Below are 19,320 nucleotides of genomic sequence, written 5' to 3'. Positions count from 1 at the left end.
GTGGCTCAAGGATCAAGAAGAACAAGAGAGACCAGGGGAAAGGCCCCAGCTACCTGGGTCTCTCCTCTTTGGGCAGGAGGACAGGAGCACAGGCAGAGGCAAGGGCACAGCAGGACGTGGAGAGCTAGAACACAGTTGTCAACTGCCAGGACATTCCCCAGCCCACACAGAGAGCCATCGAAGAATGACAGACTGCACAGACATAAGACGTCTCATAGGGAAAACTGTTGGCTATTGAGATATGCTGACACAGGGCGACGGCGGGGAAGCCCAGCTTTAAATTACAAAATACACACACACACACACACACACACACACACACAAACTGGCAAGAGATGTCAGTGGTCCCACACCAAGGGAAGGCAGACTCCTTAAGTCTATACAAGAAAAATTACTCAATATTTAAGAATACATGAATCTACAATTACTATAGCGTGTCACCTAAAATGTCCATTTTCGCCTGATACAGTGGCACATGACTGTCGTCCCAGCAGCTCGGGAGGCTGAGGCAGGAGGATCCTGAGTGCAAAGCCAGCCTCAGCCACAGCGGGGCACTAAGTAACTCAGTGAGACCCTGTCTGTCAATAAAACACAAAATAGGGCTGGGGATGGGCTCAGTGGTCCAGTGCCCCTGGGTTCAATCCCCAGTACCTCCAAACCATCCCCCCCAAAAATGATGTCTATTCTCAACAAAAATTTTAAAACATGCAAAAATTTAAAAATCACCTAGAAATGAGGATGATCTCTACTTGGGGGACAGGGAGGCAGCCAGTAGAAACTATCTGAGTGGACTCAGAATTTGGACTCAACAGAAAAGGCTTCCAACCTGCTATTAAAAATATGTTCAAAGAACTAAAATGTTTAATGAATTTAAGGACAGCACAGACTGGGGGACTAGCTCAGAGCACCTGCTGGGCACATGTAAGGTCCTGGGTTCAGTCCCAGGCTCCCCCTCCAAAAAAAAAAAAAAAAAAATCACGACTCACCAGATATAAAATATCCATAAAGAGATAGAAGTTGCTAAAAAAAAAAAAAGTGGAAACTCTTCATTTAGAAAGTACAATAACTGAAATCGTAAATTCACCAGAGGGGCTCATCTCATCTGAGAGAGCAGATGAGACAGTGAATTTGGAGACAGAGCAATGGAAATCATCCAATCTGAAGAACAGAAAGACACAGGAACAAAGAGAGCCAGGCAGGTAGGCAGCACTGAGCACACCACACACGGGGAGCCCCGGAAGGAGGGAGCGAGGAACAGAGGCAGAGGAGACAGGAGACTTCATACCACTGGACCTGATCTCCGCTCCCCAGCACAGTCTACACCTTCCAGAATGGGCTGCGAATTCAGAATAGGATCAGCAGGAAGAGAGCTACCCCGAGGGACGTCAGAGTGCGGAAAGCCACACCTAAAGGGATGATCTGCAACTTGTGGAGCAGAAGGAAATGTCCCCAGGTGAAGGCTGGCTCAGAACGCAGTGGGACTGCTCACTGAAACACCAGAAAGAAAACACAAGTCTGCCCATCAAGAATTCCACACCCGGCGAAAACCAGCCTTCACAAACGAAGGTAAAATGAAGACCTTTCCCTGCAAACAAAGGCGCCAGAGAACCTCTTGGTATCAGACTTGAACGGCTTCCTCACTTGTATTAAAAGATGGAAGAAATGGTAGAGATCACTCAAATCCTCAAAGAAATAAAGAGCAGCAGAAAATATAGAAATATAGGAAATATGAAATATTACATGAAGATATTCTCCTCTTCTCCCCCATTAAATAATTTAGAAGATCTAAGGTGAAATAAAAGGCAACCACACTGCCGTATGGTTGGGTTCGTGAGCTGTGATATATATCACAAGAATACCACCAACGCGGCAGGAGAAAGGGTGCTATGCTAGAACGAAGATTTCAGACCTCCCCAGAATTAAGTTAGCGTTAATCTGAATTTATCACACTCACGTATTGCATACTGTCATCCCTAGAACAACCACAAGAAGATAAGGAAAGGGTCCATTGGAACAATACCTAGTTCATTCAAAATGAGGAAGGGAGCCAGATATGGTGGCCCTTGCCTGTCATTCCAGTGGCTTGGGACGCTAAGGCGGGAGGATCACGAGTTCAAAGCCAGCCTCAGAAATTTAGTGAGGTCCTCAGAAACTCAGGCATGTGATGTGAAAGCTGATAGAATTAAAGGATAGATAGGGGATTCAAAATTTGGTCAAGCATGGTGGTCTACATCTGTAATCCCGGTGACTCAGGAGGCCAAGGCAGGAGGATCATGAGTTCGAAGCCAGTCTCAGTAATTTAGCGAGGCCCTAAAAACTCAGCAAGACCCTGTCTCTAAATGAATTATTTTAAAAAGGGGGCTGGGGATGTGGCTCAATGGTTAAGAGTCCCCGGATTCAATATCTGGTATTGTACCAGATTAATTAATTAATTGATTAATTAATAACTGGAGGCTTGAATACTTGACACTCAGGAATTGGTAGGAAAATTAGCAGGATCACATCCTAGAATTTTGCAGAGCTTTCTCTCTGCTGTTCAGGAGGTACGCACTCACCAAGTACATGGGCTGACATCTTATATCTGGCTGTATATTCCAGGCACACAGTGAGAGATGCCAGAAAAAATGAGAAATGTGGCCCAGACCCTGCCTCCCAATCCACCTCCCAACCCAGCCTCCTGACATGGCCTCTCAAACCGGCCTCCTCTGTGAGCTCGGGATTTGGTGGATCCAAGTCCACAGAATGGGCTGCTCCATTCATTGCCTGCCTCCATGAAATCCATGCCACAGCCCAATGGTGGCCTTCCATTGAGCACCTACTATGTGCTGGCCACTTTGCTGTGGCAATTCCATTGACCTATGTTCAGGCATAATAAATACCAAGTGTCAATGACATGCATTCATGGAAAGAGATACAGAAAAAGACACAATTTGAACCCAAGTGCGTCTCACCTAAACCATATTGTAACTAATGAACCTCCCACACATGGCAGAATCATTCCCTAAGGGTGGGGAATATTTCATATGTTTGGACTAAATAGAAGAAGCAGAAGACACACACACACACACACACACACACACACACACACACACACATACACACACACAGTTAAGTTAGTCCCCATTGACTAGAAACATCTAAAATCTTTAGCACTGAAGACTCAAACCAAAGGGCACCGCAAGCAGAGGCAGAAACGGCTGCCCAATGACCCCTCCCAAGTCTGTGCAGGCGCTGAGTCGCCATTCAGCACCTGAGGGCAGACAGCTCCCTCCCCAGCCTGGGACTCATGGAGGACTCTGCCTGGCACAGGGGCTCTTGAGATGAACTCACAGGACACAGGGTTTGAGAAAGGGAATGTGGGAGCATTTGAGAAGATGAATTGAAAGTCCTCACCTATATTTCTCAGACCAAGTGCCCAGAGAGAAAGAATTTGTTGGCTAAAAATCAATCAACGCTACAGATACCCTGCAGGGAAAGGGAGCCCCAGGGTTTGCTTGCATGATCAGAGATTTCAATTCCTGCTTTGGCAGCAGAGAGAGAAGAGACAGAATCTGGAGCATGGCCCAGAGGAGCTGAAAGAGGTCCTTAAAACTGGCACGTGTGAGACGGCACCATGGGAGTGGGGGGTCAGTGTTGGTGAAGGTACAAGCTGGACCACCTGGGAGGGAGGAGTGGGAGTCAGGGGGAGAGGAGAGGGAGGGTCTAGGTGTCTAGAAGAGTGTTCCTAGATGTCTAGGTGTCTATGTCCTAGGTGTCTAGAAGAGTCAAGGGTTGAGTCAAGGGTGCCAGGCAGGGTGGCGCACGCCTGTCATCCCAGCAGCTCAGGAAGCTGAGGCAGGAGGATCATGAGTTTGAGGCCAGCCTCAGCAAAAACGAGATGCTAAGCAACTCAGTGAGACCCTGTCTCTAAATAAAATACAAAATAGGGCTGGGGACGGGGCTCAGTGGTCAAGGGTCCCGATTTTAATCCCCAGTACTGACCCCCCCTCAAAAAAAAAAAGAGCCAATGGTGTCCTGAACAGCTGGAGGTCAGCATGCAGACCCTGCTCCCTGGAGAGGACCATGGGACGGGCAAAGTGGACTTCACTTCCATTTTAACATTGCTTAAGCAAGCCCAAGTAGTAAGGATAACGGCTTCAGCGAGCTGTCAATCAAAGCTCACACTCTCCCAGGGAGAAGGGTTTGCTACCAATGGCCTCCTTGGCCCCTCCCTGGGCACCTGGCAACCTTCATGCCCCAGCTGCACTAACCATCTATACCCTCCATGACTCTGTCTTTGCACTTGTGACACCTGAGGTGGGAATGTCCCCAAGTCTTTCTCTTACTCGATGCCTCCAAATCACCCCACAAGGCTCAATGGAAGCATCAGCTGTCCTGAGGCACCATCCCCAGGACTCCTTTCATCTCCATTGGAAGCATCAAAAGCTTTTTCAGTGGATCGCTGGGGCTGTCCCAAGCCCGCCCTCCGTATGGAAAGAGCTTCTCCTCAGGGCTGTGTTCCAATTACCCCTGGATCTTTAGCACGGGGCTGGGCGAAAAGCAGGAACTTGGTTAAAGTTAGATGAAATCAACAGTAACTACTTTACATCAGTGTTGATGGTCAGCCCGTGCCATCCAGAACTGTGTCCAAACCTCTGCCTGCCCTCAAAGGGCAGGACGTGTGGCTTGGCATCTTTTATCACTAGGGAAATGTGCATCAAAACCACAATGAGATGCTGCCTCGTGTCTATTAGGATGACTAATATGAAAAATGAAAGAAAGAAGGGGGAGAGAGACAGAGGCAAAGACGAAGAGAAAATGGGATCCTTGTGTGGTATCGGTGGGAATGCAAAATGGTACAGCCACTGTGGAAAACTGGAATTTCCTCAAGTACTTAAAAATAGAATTAGCATCTGATGCAGAAATCCTGCTTCTGGGGACATACCTGAAAAAACTGCAAGTAGGATCTAAAAGAGGTCTTTGTCACATCCAAATTCACAGCCTCATTATTCACGATCGCTAACCCAAGGAAACGACCAGTGTGGCTACTGACAGACAAATGGGCGGTTAAACGAGGTGTACACACATGGTGAGATATTATTCAGTCCTAAAAAAGGAAGGAAGACCTGATCCATCCTTCAGGGATGAGCCTTGAGGACATTAAACTAAGTAAAATAAAGCAGTCACAAAGGGTCCATATTGTACAATTCCACGAGGTACCTGGAGTAGTCCATCCACAGAGATGGAAAGTAAGATGGAAGGCACCAGGGGCTGGGAGAGGAAGGAGTGGAAAGTTCCACAGGTTCAGGGCTTCAGTTTCGCAGGATGAAGTTGTTCTGGAGATGGACGGTGGTGACGGTCACCCACCAGTAGGAACACTCACAATTCCACCACTCTAATTCTGGTCAGTTCACGCTGTGTGGTTTTGACCACAGTGGTAATTAACAGCTGTTAGTATTTCTGGTCCCTGGTGAAAGGACTCTGGGAGCCGACGTTAACATCCCAGCTCACTCACCACCCTGCTGGCTGCCCCAGCCTCAGCTGTCTCTGCTGTGACATGGGACCATTCCCTGAGTGGAGAGGTTTACTCTTCCAAGGCCTGGCTCAGGTGGGGGACTGTGCCCTTTCGCACCGTGTGACACTTGGCGATGAAGCTTGGTGAGGGCTTGGTGGCCCCCACCCTGGCCCTGAAAGAGGCTGTGGTGTTGATGGCAGTGATCTATGCTGATCCCTTCCTATGGCCAGGCCCTGTGTGGAGCTCATCACCTCTACCACAGCCTGCCAGGTAGGCGTCATTGTCCTTGTCATTCCTGCGTGACACTTGGCGATGGAGCTCGTGCATTTGGGGTAAGAGGCTTGGGCCACTCCTCGGGAACACAGAATCCCCAGTGGGCGCCCACGCAACAAAACCCTCTGGGAAATGGTGGTGACATGAGAAGATGCCACGTGCCAGGCCCAGGGGGACGTCCCCCTTGTCCACCCTGATGGGAAGCTCCTCTGCTGCCGCCCCGTGCCCACCGCCAGCCTTGACCTCTTCTTGTGGTCAGACGTGTCCACCCGAGGTCAGCTGCTCTGCACCGGGGGCTGCTGGTTTGCCCACCGACCGAGCTCGTTTGGACACAAGGGACGGCGGGTCACATCACCCGACAAATGAGGGCTTATCCCCCTTTTCATAAGTTGATGGTGTCTCCTTTTTTGCTACCAAAATTCTCTGCTGCAGAAATGAAATCTGGGAGCAAATATTTATATATATAAAGTGAACCCCCCAGCCATGCTCATTCCGCCTGGAACTTTCCACTCTCCGAGGACTCTGGTGACTACGGAGTGGCTCCGGCTTGGCTGTGACTGGAACCTGCCGAGTTGTCTAGAATAGAAACGCTCCCATATGCTGCACCACGGCCCACGGACACTCCCCGCGCCCGCCCCTGCCCCGTTTTCCACGGCCCTGGAGACCAGGACCTTTCACTGGCCCCCTTCGGGACCCTCTGCCTGGTGACAAAGTTTTGAGGGGCAGGACCAAGGACAAAGAGCCCCGAGAGATCACTGATAGTGGGTGGCTGGTGGCACTAAGCCAACTGGCATTTCCTGGCTTCCAAAATGAGAAGGGACAGTCCTGCCCCCAAAGGCTGAGTCTGCTGAGGCCTCTCCCAGTGAGCGGGACCCTGAACCACACCCCAGCCCCTAGCAGAGGGCGCCGTCCTGCCTGCTGGAGGCCACCTGTCCCCACTGCAGACTCGAGCCAAGACCTCTACCAGCAGTGGCCCTGGGGCACTCTGGCCTTACAGCTCCTGTTCGAGGATGGCCGGGCTATCTCAGACCCACGTGGGCACACTCGCGGGGAGGTGACAATTCCACATGGCTTTGAATGAAGTGTGTGGCTTGGTAGCCCCCACCCTGGCCCTGGAAGAAGCTGGTGGTGTAGATGGCAGTGATTTATGCTGACCCCTTACTACAGGTCAGGCCCTGTGTGGAGCTCGTCACCTGCACCACAGCCTGCCAGGCAGGTGTCATTGTCATTCCTGCGTTACAGACGAGGAAGCGGGGGCAGGAAGATGGACCCTGGAGGTGGACCGCAGGGAGATGGTGCAAAACACTTCCTGAGCCTTCTGGACCCGAAAACCTCTTTCTGTGGGCCATCTTGGGGTGCAGGGTGGGAGTGCCCCTTAGAAATGATGGCTTTTCATGTCACTGGGACCCATTCAGCTGGACAGCCTGGCACGCCAGTTCTCCCGCGCTTCCTAACGCAAGGTCTCAGGGATGTCCTAGGGTGGGGACAGGCTCCAGTGACACTGTTGGGACAGGAGTTTGAGCCAAACCCCAGGCCACCCACCGCACGGCCCCAGAGGCCACTCTCAGTTCCCACCTGCTCCAGGTGCGCCCAGGGCAGTTCCGGGGAACAGGGGCGCCTCCGACCCCAGCCAAGGCCCCCCGGGCCCCGCAGCTGGACCCACCTTCCTCTCGTCCATTCCCTCCGAGGTCGACAGGAGCTTCTTCAGCAGCGCAGGGTCCAGCGCCTGGAACCGCCGGCGGAACTGAGCAAGCCCCATGTGGTCGGCGTAACCTGGGGCAGAGGGGGACACAGGCAGGAGAGGTCACAGAACACCAATGACAAGGCCCAGCACCCTGGGCCCAGCCCGGCTGCTTTGTCCTGTGGGGACTCACAGGCGGGGTCCTCAGCAGCTCGTTTAAAGGACTTTTCCAGAACACAAACCCCTATTAAATGCTGAACTCTGTGCCTCTTCGAGGGTCCTGGTCCTTGTCAGCACCAGTCCAAAGGGCCGGGGGCTCCTGTGGGGAGGGGCCCTGCGCCTGGTTTTCCCAAACCCCGTTGACCACGGAAAGTTCTTGGACCCCTCCTTTTTTCCCACTCCAGGGACTATGCAGGGGACATGGCACCGAGCAGCAGCCAGCGGCTCTTTAAGTCTGTCACACAGGCTGGACACCGGGGAGGGAACCGGGAGAGAACGTGGCCTAGAGTCAGGCTTCGGAGGAGCCGCGGGCTTCCCAGGGCTGGAGTGGACGCAGGTTCCCCGCAGCAGGAAGTGACACCAACACCCAGCGTGGGCAGAGTGGCCAAGCCCCACGCTCACGGCCGCCACCACATTGCCCGAGGGCTGCCACATGTCACACACCGGGTGACTACCTCCCGTGTCACCGACACTTAGATCTCTATCATTTCCCCCATTTGATCAGTGGGGAGACGAGGCCCAGAGAAAGTCACCCAGATCCTCAAAATAGTAACCTGGGCGTGACAGCAATTCAGGGAGAGGATCCAGGGATAAGCAGGGCAGGGCCTCCTATCTGAGGTCTCCAGGGTTAGACTTTCCTCCCTGAGTACAAGGGACACTATGGAGCCTCGGTGCTTCAGAAAGATCCGGAAAGCGTTTGCATTGGAGAGGTCTGGATAAGACAAAGGCACAGGCCAGGAGGGACAGCACCCACGGCCAATCCAGGAGGCCTTCTTGGGGAGGAGGAGGGGCCTTGGGGGGCTTTGAAGGACACGGAAGACATGAAGAAGGAACTGGGGGTTATAGCCTGCATTTTTCTTTTTTTAAGTTTTCTTTCTTCTTCTTCTCCCTTTTTTTTAACCACTGAACCACATCCCCAGCCCTTTTTATTTTTTATTTTGAGACAGAGCCTCGCAAAGTTGCTGAGGCTGGCCTCGAACTTGCAATCCTCCTGCCCCAGCCTCCCCAGCCACTGGGATTACAGGTGTGCACCACTGCACCCAGCTGCATTTTTCTTTTAGGTCAGACTTAGCTGGACTCCTGTCTCATGTCTGCCCTCATTAGCCTCAAGACTGGGAAAAAGGATGCCACCTCTGGGAGATGCCATTTCTGAACTTGATGTATGAGAACAGCTTGACCCGGCTTCATGGTCACTGTGGGGACGGAGCGTGCTGGGGACAGCTGGTGGCTAACATGTGTCACTGCTCCCCCATATCCGGCCCCTCTCAGTTTTTCCCCTCACCAGTAACCAGCTCTTGTGGTAAGTCTCTTGAGAGAGGAACTAGAAGTTTGTCTACAGATTTTGCCTGGGGTCACATGGCTGCCGAGAGGTGGCAGCAGAAGCAGCCCAGGCCAAGGCCACGTGATGCTAGAGCCTGAGCTGGACTCACCAGGCTGGACCTTAGGGGATGTTTAATGAGCACTTACTACACAGTCACCCCTTGGTATCTGCAGTGAGATTGGTGTAGGGACCCTCCGTGGATACCAAACTCCATGCAGCTCGAGCCCTGATGTCAAATGCTGTCATATTTGTCCCTCCTCCCATCTATTTTAAATCATCTCTAGATGACATAATCCCCAACAAATGTCAATGCTGTCAAAATAACTGTTAGACTCTGTTGTTCAGGGGATAATGACAAGAAAAAAAATCCATACGTGTTCAGTACAGGTGCAGTCTTTTCCCAGATACTTCCCACCTGAGGCTGTCGAATCCCTGGAGAGGGGAAACCCACAGACACAGAGGGCCAAGTACACTCCAGGCACCGTGCCCAGGCTCTGCGGGAACCAGTTCATCTAATGTGTGTAACAAGTCCCACGCACACAGGAAGTGCTCAGGAAGTAGCATGTATGTGCCTCATCACATGTAGAGACAGCTGTGGCCACGTCACGCTGGCCCGGTCCACAGTTAGACGTATCTAATGCACGCATCTCTGCAGCTATGCAGATGTCACTTGTGTGGGTTTGAAAGAGGTAAAGAAGGGAGGGAGGGAGGGAGGGGGAAGCAGACATTGTTAAGCCCTAGCATGAGCCACCTGCCCTTCACTTGGTTGGAAAGCTCACCCCGTCTGGGTTGGGCTGTGCTGATGGAGGGGACAGATCCACGGTGACAGCAGGAGCAAGGCCTAGGGAAGGGACACTGGCCCAGGTGCACACGCACAGAGTCTAATGGTCCTAGGACGACCCAGGGCACTTGCAGAGGCCGGTGCTTCCTGCCAGTCGTGGGCAGAAAGCTGTGGGCCGGGCGGCCGGCTGTGACCTTCTGGTTTGTGCCCTGTGACATCATCTGCCTCCCTCCGCCTCCAGCTACACAGTGGGAGGGAAAGGGGAGGGAGAGGCTTCCAGCTGCTCCCAGCTCCCCTGCCCAGGCTTCCCTGAAGGATGCGGGGGTGGGGATGTGGTGGCGGACTCCCAGCCGCTGTTAGTGACCACAGTGCGGGTCAACAAACGGGGCCCACCTGAGACCCCTGCCGGCCCCAGGAACCCACCCTCTGCAGTGGAAATGGCCACACCCAGCCCATGTCCACCTGTCATGGGGAAGCTGGGGGAACCCACATGGAGGCTGGGGACCGAGTGGCCCAGGAGAAGAGGAAAGTCAGAGACCAAGCTCAGCTCACAGGATCAGCCAGTGTGGAACCGCGGCTCGTGCTTGCAAAATGGCCAACTGAGGACTCTGTCCCTTTGACTGAACCCCTGCCTCGCCCGGGGCCCCCATCCTCTCCCCAGCAGGACCAGGGAAAGCCGACTGCCAGCCTCCTCCCGTGGCCCATCCACTGTGAACCCCACTCCTGAAGCACCCGCCCTTTCACCCCCACCTGCTCATTTTCTCCCTGATGCTCCCTGTCCCCGCCTCCAAGACCCTGAGCCGCTCTGGATGTTGGAGACCCCATCAGGAGGCCCCTGGTCTCCCCGGGGAGAACACCCAGCTCTCTCCTGCAGGCACCCCTGTGCGACCTACGCCTCGTCCCCTCCCAGATGTCCCCTGTGGTTGTGCGGATCTCTCCCACCAAATCTACTCAGCCTGGAAGTGCACTCGCTGTCCCCGACAGGGGAGCCACAGGGACCAGGGACGAGGCTCCGCTCACCTGTTCTGTGCAGACGCAGGGCCTCCAGGATGTGTGATCCCGCCAGCTGCACCCTCAGTGCCGGGATGTCCAGGGACAGGGGCTGGTCTGCACCGGGTTGGTCCCCATCGGGCTGCGGTGGTGTGGGAGAGCCCTGCCCGCCCCTGCTCTCCACCGTCGGGGTCGGCGTCAGGCAGTGGATGAAGTGCAGCCGGGACCGCTTCACCAGGTTGACCAGAGCGTCCTAGGACAAGCCCACAGGAGGGGTCAGGGACACCTGGTCTCGGGAAAGGTGGACAGGAGGTCCTGACATGTCCCCAGCATATAGTCAGCAGCCTGGGCATCTTTGGGGGCCCCGTGTCCTATACCACCATCCCAACTGGTACTTAGGAGACAGAAGAGGACTTCATAGCAGCCACCATTGAGATCCGTGGGGGAAACGGAGGCAGAGAGGGCCAGCGAGTGGCCCCAGGGATCACAGCAGCAGAAGAGCTGGACTGGCTCAGCCACACTGCTGCCCAGTCAAATCTTCTGGTGGGTTAATGGGTTGACACGGTGGCCCAGGTAAATGTGGTCACCCAGAGCTGGCGTCCCCACAGCCTCCTGGCAGGAAGGGCAGGTGGAGCTGGCTTGATGGGTCACCTTCCGGGGGGGAATTCGAGGATCCGGACACTCTCCCAGGCCTCCCTCTGTGCCAAGCCGCGAGGCCGTGATCTGGCCCCTCCCAGGTCAGTGGCCGTGGCCAGGTCTCTTTGTGGTAGAGCCTCCCTTTCCTCCCTGCAGGGCACAGGGTGCTGCTGCCCCCCAGGCTTGGTGGGGAGGTGGGGGATGCTGTCAGCAGATGCCATCTCCCACAGAAGGTGGGGACCCGGGTCCCTGGAGGCCACTCACCATCTGCAGCTTGATGTGGGAGCACGGGGCTCTCCTCCGCATGGCGCCCAGGCTGCTGGCGAACGTCCTCCTCACCACGCGGCTCCGCAGCGACGCCTGCTCCGAGGTGCCCTCCAGGCCCGCCACTGCCCGGCACACGGGGGGCAGCTTGGCCCGCGCCTGGAACAGGCTCTGCAGCTCCTCCCTGGTGGGCAGAAGGACGACACAGCGGGCTTCAGGGGGCTCTCAGGGAAGCCTGTCCCAGGTGGGGACAAAAGGAAGGGCTCGCCTTGCACCTGCACGGTCCCTTCACTACCGAGCCTTTGCCTCCCTGCCACCAGCAAACGTGCCCTCCTCCCTCCCTGTGAGCAGTCCTCCTGCAGGTCCTCTGCCACCTGTACACCTCAGCAAGCCACCAAGCCACCTCTGTCCTAGAGGGCACGCCATCTCCGTCATCCCCAGAACAGGTCTAGTACACAGCAGGTGCTTACTATATGCTTTACGCATGAATGAGGGTACACTGCTGAGCGGGCAGTTTCTGGAGCTGCTAGAGAAGGTCAGTGGCGGGCCCAGCCTCGCGCCTGAGAGGCAGCTGACCCTTCCCCTGCAACCCCGCCGCGACGCCTCCCGAGAGCCATGGCCGTGACGCTGCCTTTAAGTGTCGCTCTGGTCATCCTGAACTGACCTGCCCTCTGGTTTGGGCATTAAAGGACAAACAGAGCTAGATAGACCCTGCTGTCCCTTAGGAGGGGACTGGCAGCCAGAGGAGGGCTGGTGCCCCCCCCTCCTCCGATGGAAGCATTCAGCACCCCCCAGTGCTCCCCAAAAGTCCGGCTCCCACTCTCAGCCCTGAAGACCCGCGTCCACTCAGATCGTGCTAACCGTTTAGGGCCTGAGTGTTGCCCAGGACACCAAAGGTGACAGGCACAGGGGAAATGCTGGCAGACGCACAAAGATGCCCACACTCGGAGGAAAGTCTGACCAGGACGTGGAGGGGGGGCCCCAGGGCCAGCAGCCTGCAGGGGAGAGGTGGGCTCAGGCGCGAGGGCCACTGCTGGCTGAGGGACAGGAGCCCTGACCTCGGCGCGTGGATTCCTCTGTCTACAGGACTGAAATGAACCTCTGGGTTTTGTCACGTGGCCTTGGCCACGTCACCTGTTTCCAGGGGACCTCAACTCCCCAGCTATCGAAGACTTTTATCAAACCAGTGGTCTTGAAACTTGAGTATGTGTAAGGGCCTTCCAGAAAGCTCTCCAGCTACACAGCAGCTGGGGACCTCCCCTGGAGACTGCAGGGGGCTGGAATCTGAATGTTGAACAGTGGTCCCGGGGGTCCAGGGCACGTGGCGGCAGTCACACTCTGAAACACAAAGCCCCTCTGCCCTCTGTTGTGGGCCAGGCTACTGGGCAATGACCAAACCATTTTACCCCGAGGCTCCACATCACGTAAGAAACGCTTCTCCAGGGAAAGCCGGCTCCGTACCCATCAACAGGGACCTGGCAGCACACCATGGCAATTCTTATGCAATGTAAAAGTGTTCTCTTTGGTTTCCATTTTTCTTGGGTGATGTACCTTGTCAGAGACTGACTGCCCAGACGTTAGTAACCATGTTTAGCGTGTACTCAACTAGGGTCATTTTGACCCCCTTCCCTTCTGCTTGCTTGTTGCTATGCCAACCTGGAAAGTCCCCTGGGAAATACCAACGTCCCCATTGCACTGTCTCGCTGACTGCCCAGTCTAGCTTCTGCTCCTGCCTGCTTGCAGCTACATCAACCCAGATGTGGTTTTTGCCTTTAAATATCCTAAAATGCGGACTGGGGCTGTGGTAGAGTGCTTGCCTCGCATGCATGAGGCACTGGGTTCGCTCCTTGGCACCATATAAAAAATAAACAAATAAAATAAAGGTATTGTGTCCATCTACAACTAAAAAATTTTTTAAAAATTTTTAAAAAGTTCTAAAATGCTCAGGCTCAGGGCTGTTCCTGGCAGAGACAGTCATGGGTCCCGTGGGGAGCAGTGGCCGGCCAGCTAAATAAAGACTCTTCACTTTGGACAGAACTGGGACGTGGTGTGTTTTGTGAGTGGCCTGCCCCACAACCACCCCCCCACATCACCAGTGCACAGAAGGGTCACCAGGACGTGTTCAAGGCCCTCTAAGAGGCTCCCTCTCAATGTGCGCGTTCTGTCACCCTCGTGCAAGGGCCGAGACATCCACGTGCCCTTCCTCCTTCCCATGCCCCCGGTGCCACGGGGAAGGTCATCTGTCCATCAAGTCTGCCCTCCCCAGCTCAGTGCTCACTCCGATGGAGCCGCAGGATTGTAGCGCAGGAAGGAGAGGCAGAGCCCACCGAGACGGGCGGAGGAGCCACCTCTCCCCGAGCCATCCGCTCAGCCACAGCCTGACCTCACCATCAGGATGGCTACCCTCGGTCCCATCTCCCAGCTGACAAAGCCACCCCATCATGCAGCTCGAAAGACAGAAGCAGAACATTCTGCCTCAGCTGCCAAGTCTCCTAACCGGGTGGGTCCAGCGCAATTTTATGGCAGAGGAAACCAAACCAGCCCAGAGAAGAGAAAGGAGGGGTGACAAGGGGCAGGAAGAGACTTGACCAGGTCCCCTGGCTCTCTGTCCAGTCCTCAGTGGACCTGCTGACCTTACTGTTGCCCCATCCCCTGCCTTGGTCTGTCTTCAAGACCTGGGCGCCTATGAGCCCTGCTGGACCTGGAGTTTCCGATTCCCTCTGACCATGACATCTTAAGGAGTCCTCTAAGGACCGCTGAGACCTCGTTTGGCCCTTTATCCTAGCAATGTGATCAAGTGCAGTTCATCTCACCACTTGGGGCTCAGTGAGCTCATCTGTAAAATGGGCTAAGGATACGGTGCATTCGATAAGGATTAACGAGGGGTTTACTAAGTACAGGTGCCGATGCCAGGTGCCCAGAGGGCAGTCAGGGCAGGTTCCCTTCTTCTGCTGTGTCCACCCGAGGCCCCAGCCCTTCCTTCCTTCCTCGTCTAAAGCTCTGCCCCTGCAGGACTGCGACACTGAACTTGGGAGGTGTTCAGGGCACACACACAGAACAAGCACTTTCCATTAACTCCAAAATGACAGCAGGATCATCCGGGCGCTGTGCCAGCCGGTCTGGGGTGAGCAGCCAGGGGACAAGAGAGCTCTTCTTTATTTTAATGCTACAAAACGTGTCATTTTGGTTTTATGACCCCCGAGTTCTAGGATGTCCATAAAAGCTGTTCCAGTCACATCATCGCCCAGACACTTAACAAAAGGCAAAGAGCCAAACTAAGAAGTCACAGCCTGTTAGCTTCTGCTCCACATCCCCAGGAGGCCTCTGCTTTCCTCTGCTGGAGTCGCTCTGGCCCTGGGGACACAGCCCACCGCTCCACTCTGGGAGATTGGCCCTCGCTCGCGGGGCTGGTGTGGCTTTGCTGTCCCACTGGGGAAGGATTCCCAGCACCCCCAATGCCCCCGCCCGTCCCCCGCCCGGGTGGCTCACCTCTTTGAGTGCTGAAGGACCTGGGGGGCGTCCAGGGCCGAGAGGTTGGGCTTGGCCTTGTGGAGCCAGCCCGTGAGGTCGTAGCGCACGGGGTCCTGCCCCAGCTGGTGGGCGATCTCGCACTGAAGGGGCTGCTCACAGGTCCTCAGGGCGGAGGTCCCTGCAGACAGACATGGCGGCCTGAATGTTGGGGTCCCGTGGGGACACGTTGCAATCAGCTGGCGTCCCCAAGAACACCCTTTTTCCCTGTTAGCAGGCTTCCAGAGAGCTGAGGCTGAGGGTTCAGGGCAGCTTGCCTCTTCTGCATTGGGGAATTGATGCACCTTATTTGCGATGGGTATTTTTCTCCTCTGCTTTTTTAGTTATTTTCTTTTAATTTAATTTTATTTTTTGGTACTGAGGATTGAACTCAGGTGCACCTGACCACTGAGCCCCATCCCCAGCTGTATTCTGTATTTTATTTAGAGACAGGGTCTCACTGAGTTGCTTAGCACGTCCCTTTTGCTGAGGCTGGCTTTGAACTTGCTATCCCCCTGCCTCAGCCTCCCGAGCCGCTGGGATGACAGGCGTGGGCCACCGTGCCCAGCTCTCTCTGCCTTCTTAAACCCGGGATCCTATGTCCACTCAAACATCATGACACACACGATCTTCAAAAGTTTTGCCACGTGTACCCCCTGTCACCTAGGCTGTGAGTGACTGAATGCTTTCTCTAAGTCAACTCCCATCTTTATAAGTGTCTACATTTTATAAAGACACGTTCTGTGGCAGGTTTGATGTGCAGGTTAGATTGATTTTCTAATATCCATGGAAATAAAGAGTCATTGTGTATTTTTAAAATATCTGAGTGTCACCTAAGATGGTCTTGAATGTCATCGACTGAATAAACGAGCATCGGCCTCGACACAGGCACACAGTGGGTGGCCAGAGACAGGGTCAGAGGCACCAATGGGCCTGGCCTTGGAGAAAAACTGAGGCCCTGGCGATTATTACTGCATGAGAGGGGCCAAGCCACAGATGATTCTGAACCTGTCTCCCTGGGCACATCCAACGTGGAGACGGGACAACTCCACAACTGTGGGGGGCGGGGCGGTCTGCCTGGCCCTGGGGGAAGCCACCTATGGGTGCAGGGAACTACCCGCCTCTGGCTGGGCCTCGGACACAGGTGAGGCGCAGCAAGGCCCGTGACCTTGGGCCCACACTAGGGCTCTACAGAGAGAAGCTGGCTCCACCCCTTTGCCCTCCTGCCCCGGCTGGCAGGGGACAGACGCTCCACAGAGCCCAGACCCTGCCGAGAGGGGAGTCAGTCCCTGTCACAGCCACAGCAAGTGGCAGGACCTCTTCAGGGACAGTTCAAAACCACGGTGTGACCTTCCTGGGCCCCCAGGCACTATGCCCCCGATGTGGCAGAAGCGACTGAGCCCGTCTTTGGCAGAGCCGGGCACTCTGGGAGCAGTCTGGGTTTGGGCCCCCGAGCGACCTTGAGGTTGGAACTGTCAGCTGCTGCGGCGGCGGCTACCTAGAAAATGTCCTCCTTAGACGGGCACAGGACTCTGCCATGAATGTCCCACACAGAGGCCTCAACCAGTCACCACAGGCTGGTCATCTTAAGCCGGTCACCATGGGACAGTCACTGCAGGCTGGTCATGATAAGATGGTCACAGGGGATGGGAACTTCTCTTGGCACCAGGTCAGGGGCTCGCAGGGCTTTTCCCAGCTGTTGGACATTGGCTCAGCCTGCGCCTCATGTGACCTGACACCTGCATTCACCACAGCACGTCCCTCCCTCCTGTGACATCCAGTGTGTCACATTCCCCTGGCTCCTCTCCTGCCTCCCCACCTCGCTCCCTCAGTGCCGCTGCCCCTGGGCTGGTGCTGGCCTGGACCTCTTGACGCTGGGATGTCCTGAGGCTCGTCCTTGGGCACCTTCTCTGCTGACCCTGGTCCTCCAGCCCCGCCCAGCAGAGTTCGGGGGTCACACCCCCTGCCCGCCACAGGACCAGCCCCGGGGAGGAGGGGATCTCCCAGCAAGGAACGCGCCTTCCACATCAGCAGGTGCCGCAAGCGGAGGAGCCCACATCCCAGGGGCCACCGCCGGCTGGGACCGGGAAGGCCTCTGAATGTGTTTGCCCTGGTGCATCCGGGTCCCAAGAGCGTCCACCAGACACGCCTGGCTTTGAATGTGCCTCCCGACCTCCTCTTCTGGGTGACCGTGGACCAGCCTCTCCTCTCTAGAGACCTGCTCCCTCGTCTTGGAGACAAGACTCTCTGTCCCCAAAGGCAGGCGGATGACACCAGATGGCACAACCGAGCCCTCAGTGCACCACCTCCAGGGAGGACCGCAGTACCCCTCGGACCCCTTGAGTGATGGGAGGGTGGTCGTCTTCACTGCCAACATTCCTGTCCCCACCCCTGCCTGTGCTACCCCTGTGGTGTGGCTCCCTGGCACGTCACCACTCAGTCACGATGGCGGAGATTCTGGGGAGAGAGGCGCTGGGGGCTCCCCCTGTTTTATCAGCATATCCACTAACGCCGGGAGCTTTGCTCAGAATCACATGGAGGAAGCAGGAACAGCTGAACTTGAACTTGGGACTGACAGCTGTCCAGTCCCCGGGTCCCACCTGGTGCCTCCATCGCCCTCTCGCTTCCCTCCCATCCAACCCACCACCAGACGCTGTGGGCTTTACCTGCTGATGCTCCCAGTTCCACCCACCCCCAGGTTGGCGGCCTTCCCCTGCAGCCTGCCTGGACCTTCGGACGTGACCCTTCCACACCTCCCCCAGCCCAGAAACCCTGGGGCCTCTCATTGCTCTAGGGTCAAAACCAAGGTCTGTGCATGGTCCACAGGAGCCTCTGCAGCCCGAGCCCAGGTGACCCAGGTGACATCTCCATCCTTCCCTGCATTGTGTCCCAGGGGTTGAACCCAGGGTGCTTAACCCCTGAGCCACCTCCCCGGCTCTTTTTATATATCACTTAGAGACAGGGCCGCACTGAGTTGCTTAGGGACTCGCTTTTGCTGAGGCTGGCTTTGAACTCACGATCCTCCTGCCTCAGCCTCTGAGCCCCTGGGATGACAGGCCACGTCAGACTGGTTCACTGCCGTGTGTAACGGTGCCCAGCACAGGGCGGCTGCTGATGAGCTTGTCACATGCACCAGTGAACGAGCGCCAGGGGCACAACAGCTCATCCTGGCACATGTGTCTACACTTCCGCACGGCAGTGCCCCACCCTGCCGGGGCTTCTCTTGCTAACGGATTCCAACGCCCGTGCTGCACCCTGCCTGCCCCGCCAGCTCCTTACCCTCACCTCCAGCTCCCTTCTCAAAGGCCACCCGCAGACGCTCGAGCACCACGCTGTCACTGGAACCCTCGACCCGGACCTCCTCATCCAGGACCCAGAGAAGGCCCCTGGCATCCTCGGCTCCTCCTCCAGCTGGTAAGTGGACCTGATGGGAGACCCAGGGGACACTGAGGGACAGCCTGTTTTGTTCTGTGCTCCCACGGGTCCCCAAACTTTCAGTGTTGGAGCCACAAAACGGTAACACCTCTCCACTGCAAGGAGTCGGAATCTGCCTTTCTCTCCTGTGCACCCTTGGGCAACTTTCTGTACCTCTCTGGGCCTCATTTTCTCCTATGAAAAATGGAGACCAGAAATATCCTCCTCAGAGAGCTGCAGTGAGGCACTACCAGGGTGAGTGTTCTGTAAACAGCGTCTTTCCAAACGGAGGAAGCAGCTAGACTATTTGTACACAGCCAAGCAGGAAAGGATCGATCCCACCCACGCCACTTCCTCTTTGTATTTTTCCAAACTAAAGTTTGGGGAATAAATTAAACACACACACACACACACACACACACACACACGCTCTCAAAGAACATCTCCGAGGAGAAGGTGAACTTGATTCAAAAGCGCAGACACAGAACTTGGCTCCAGCTTCAGCCACAGGCCACTCTGCCATTTTGCTGAGGGGGAACAGAGGTCCAGGGGGTTTCATGGGCTTAGCCGAGGCCCACAGGAGAGGCTATGACCAAAAACGGTGTGGGCTGTGGACAGTGGCCAGCCACCCCGAGGGCCCAGGACCCAGGGGCTTCCCAGGATGCAAAGCTGTCAGGGCTAAGGCTGGGGAGTACGGTGCACACAGGCCCAGCAGGACGGGGCGCCACCTGGCTGGGAAA

General features: G+C 55.6%; 1 protein-coding gene across 5 annotated transcripts in view; it reads right to left on the bottom strand.

Annotated features, from left to right (window-relative positions):
- MYO18B (myosin XVIIIB) overlaps positions 1-19,320 on the bottom strand; it is a 220,050-nt gene that overhangs the window by 129,944 nt on the left and 70,786 nt on the right. For 4 of the 5 annotated variants that reach the window (XM_081282762.1, XM_081282764.1, XM_081282766.1 and 1 more), the window contains exons 17-21: positions 18,446-18,590; positions 15,149-15,308; positions 11,660-11,843; positions 10,790-11,012; positions 7,431-7,540 (exon numbers count right to left, since the gene is read on the bottom strand). In XM_081282762.1, the coding sequence (XP_081138888.1) occupies positions 7,431-7,540; positions 10,790-11,012; positions 11,660-11,843; positions 15,149-15,308; positions 18,446-18,590 (822 nt within the window). The remainder of the gene's footprint in view (positions 1-7,430; positions 7,541-10,789; positions 11,013-11,659; positions 11,844-15,148; positions 15,309-18,445; positions 18,591-19,320) is intronic. The other variant, XM_081282765.1, reaches the window with a different exon arrangement.

Source organism: Spermophilus citellus, assembly GCF_964194105.1.
Source record: "Spermophilus citellus genome assembly, chromosome: 3".
In the NCBI taxonomy this organism is placed as follows: Eukaryota; Metazoa; Chordata; class Mammalia; order Rodentia; family Sciuridae; genus Spermophilus; species Spermophilus citellus.
Note: the sequence above shows the minus strand (reverse complement) of the source record. Positions and strands in the feature narration are given on the sequence as shown.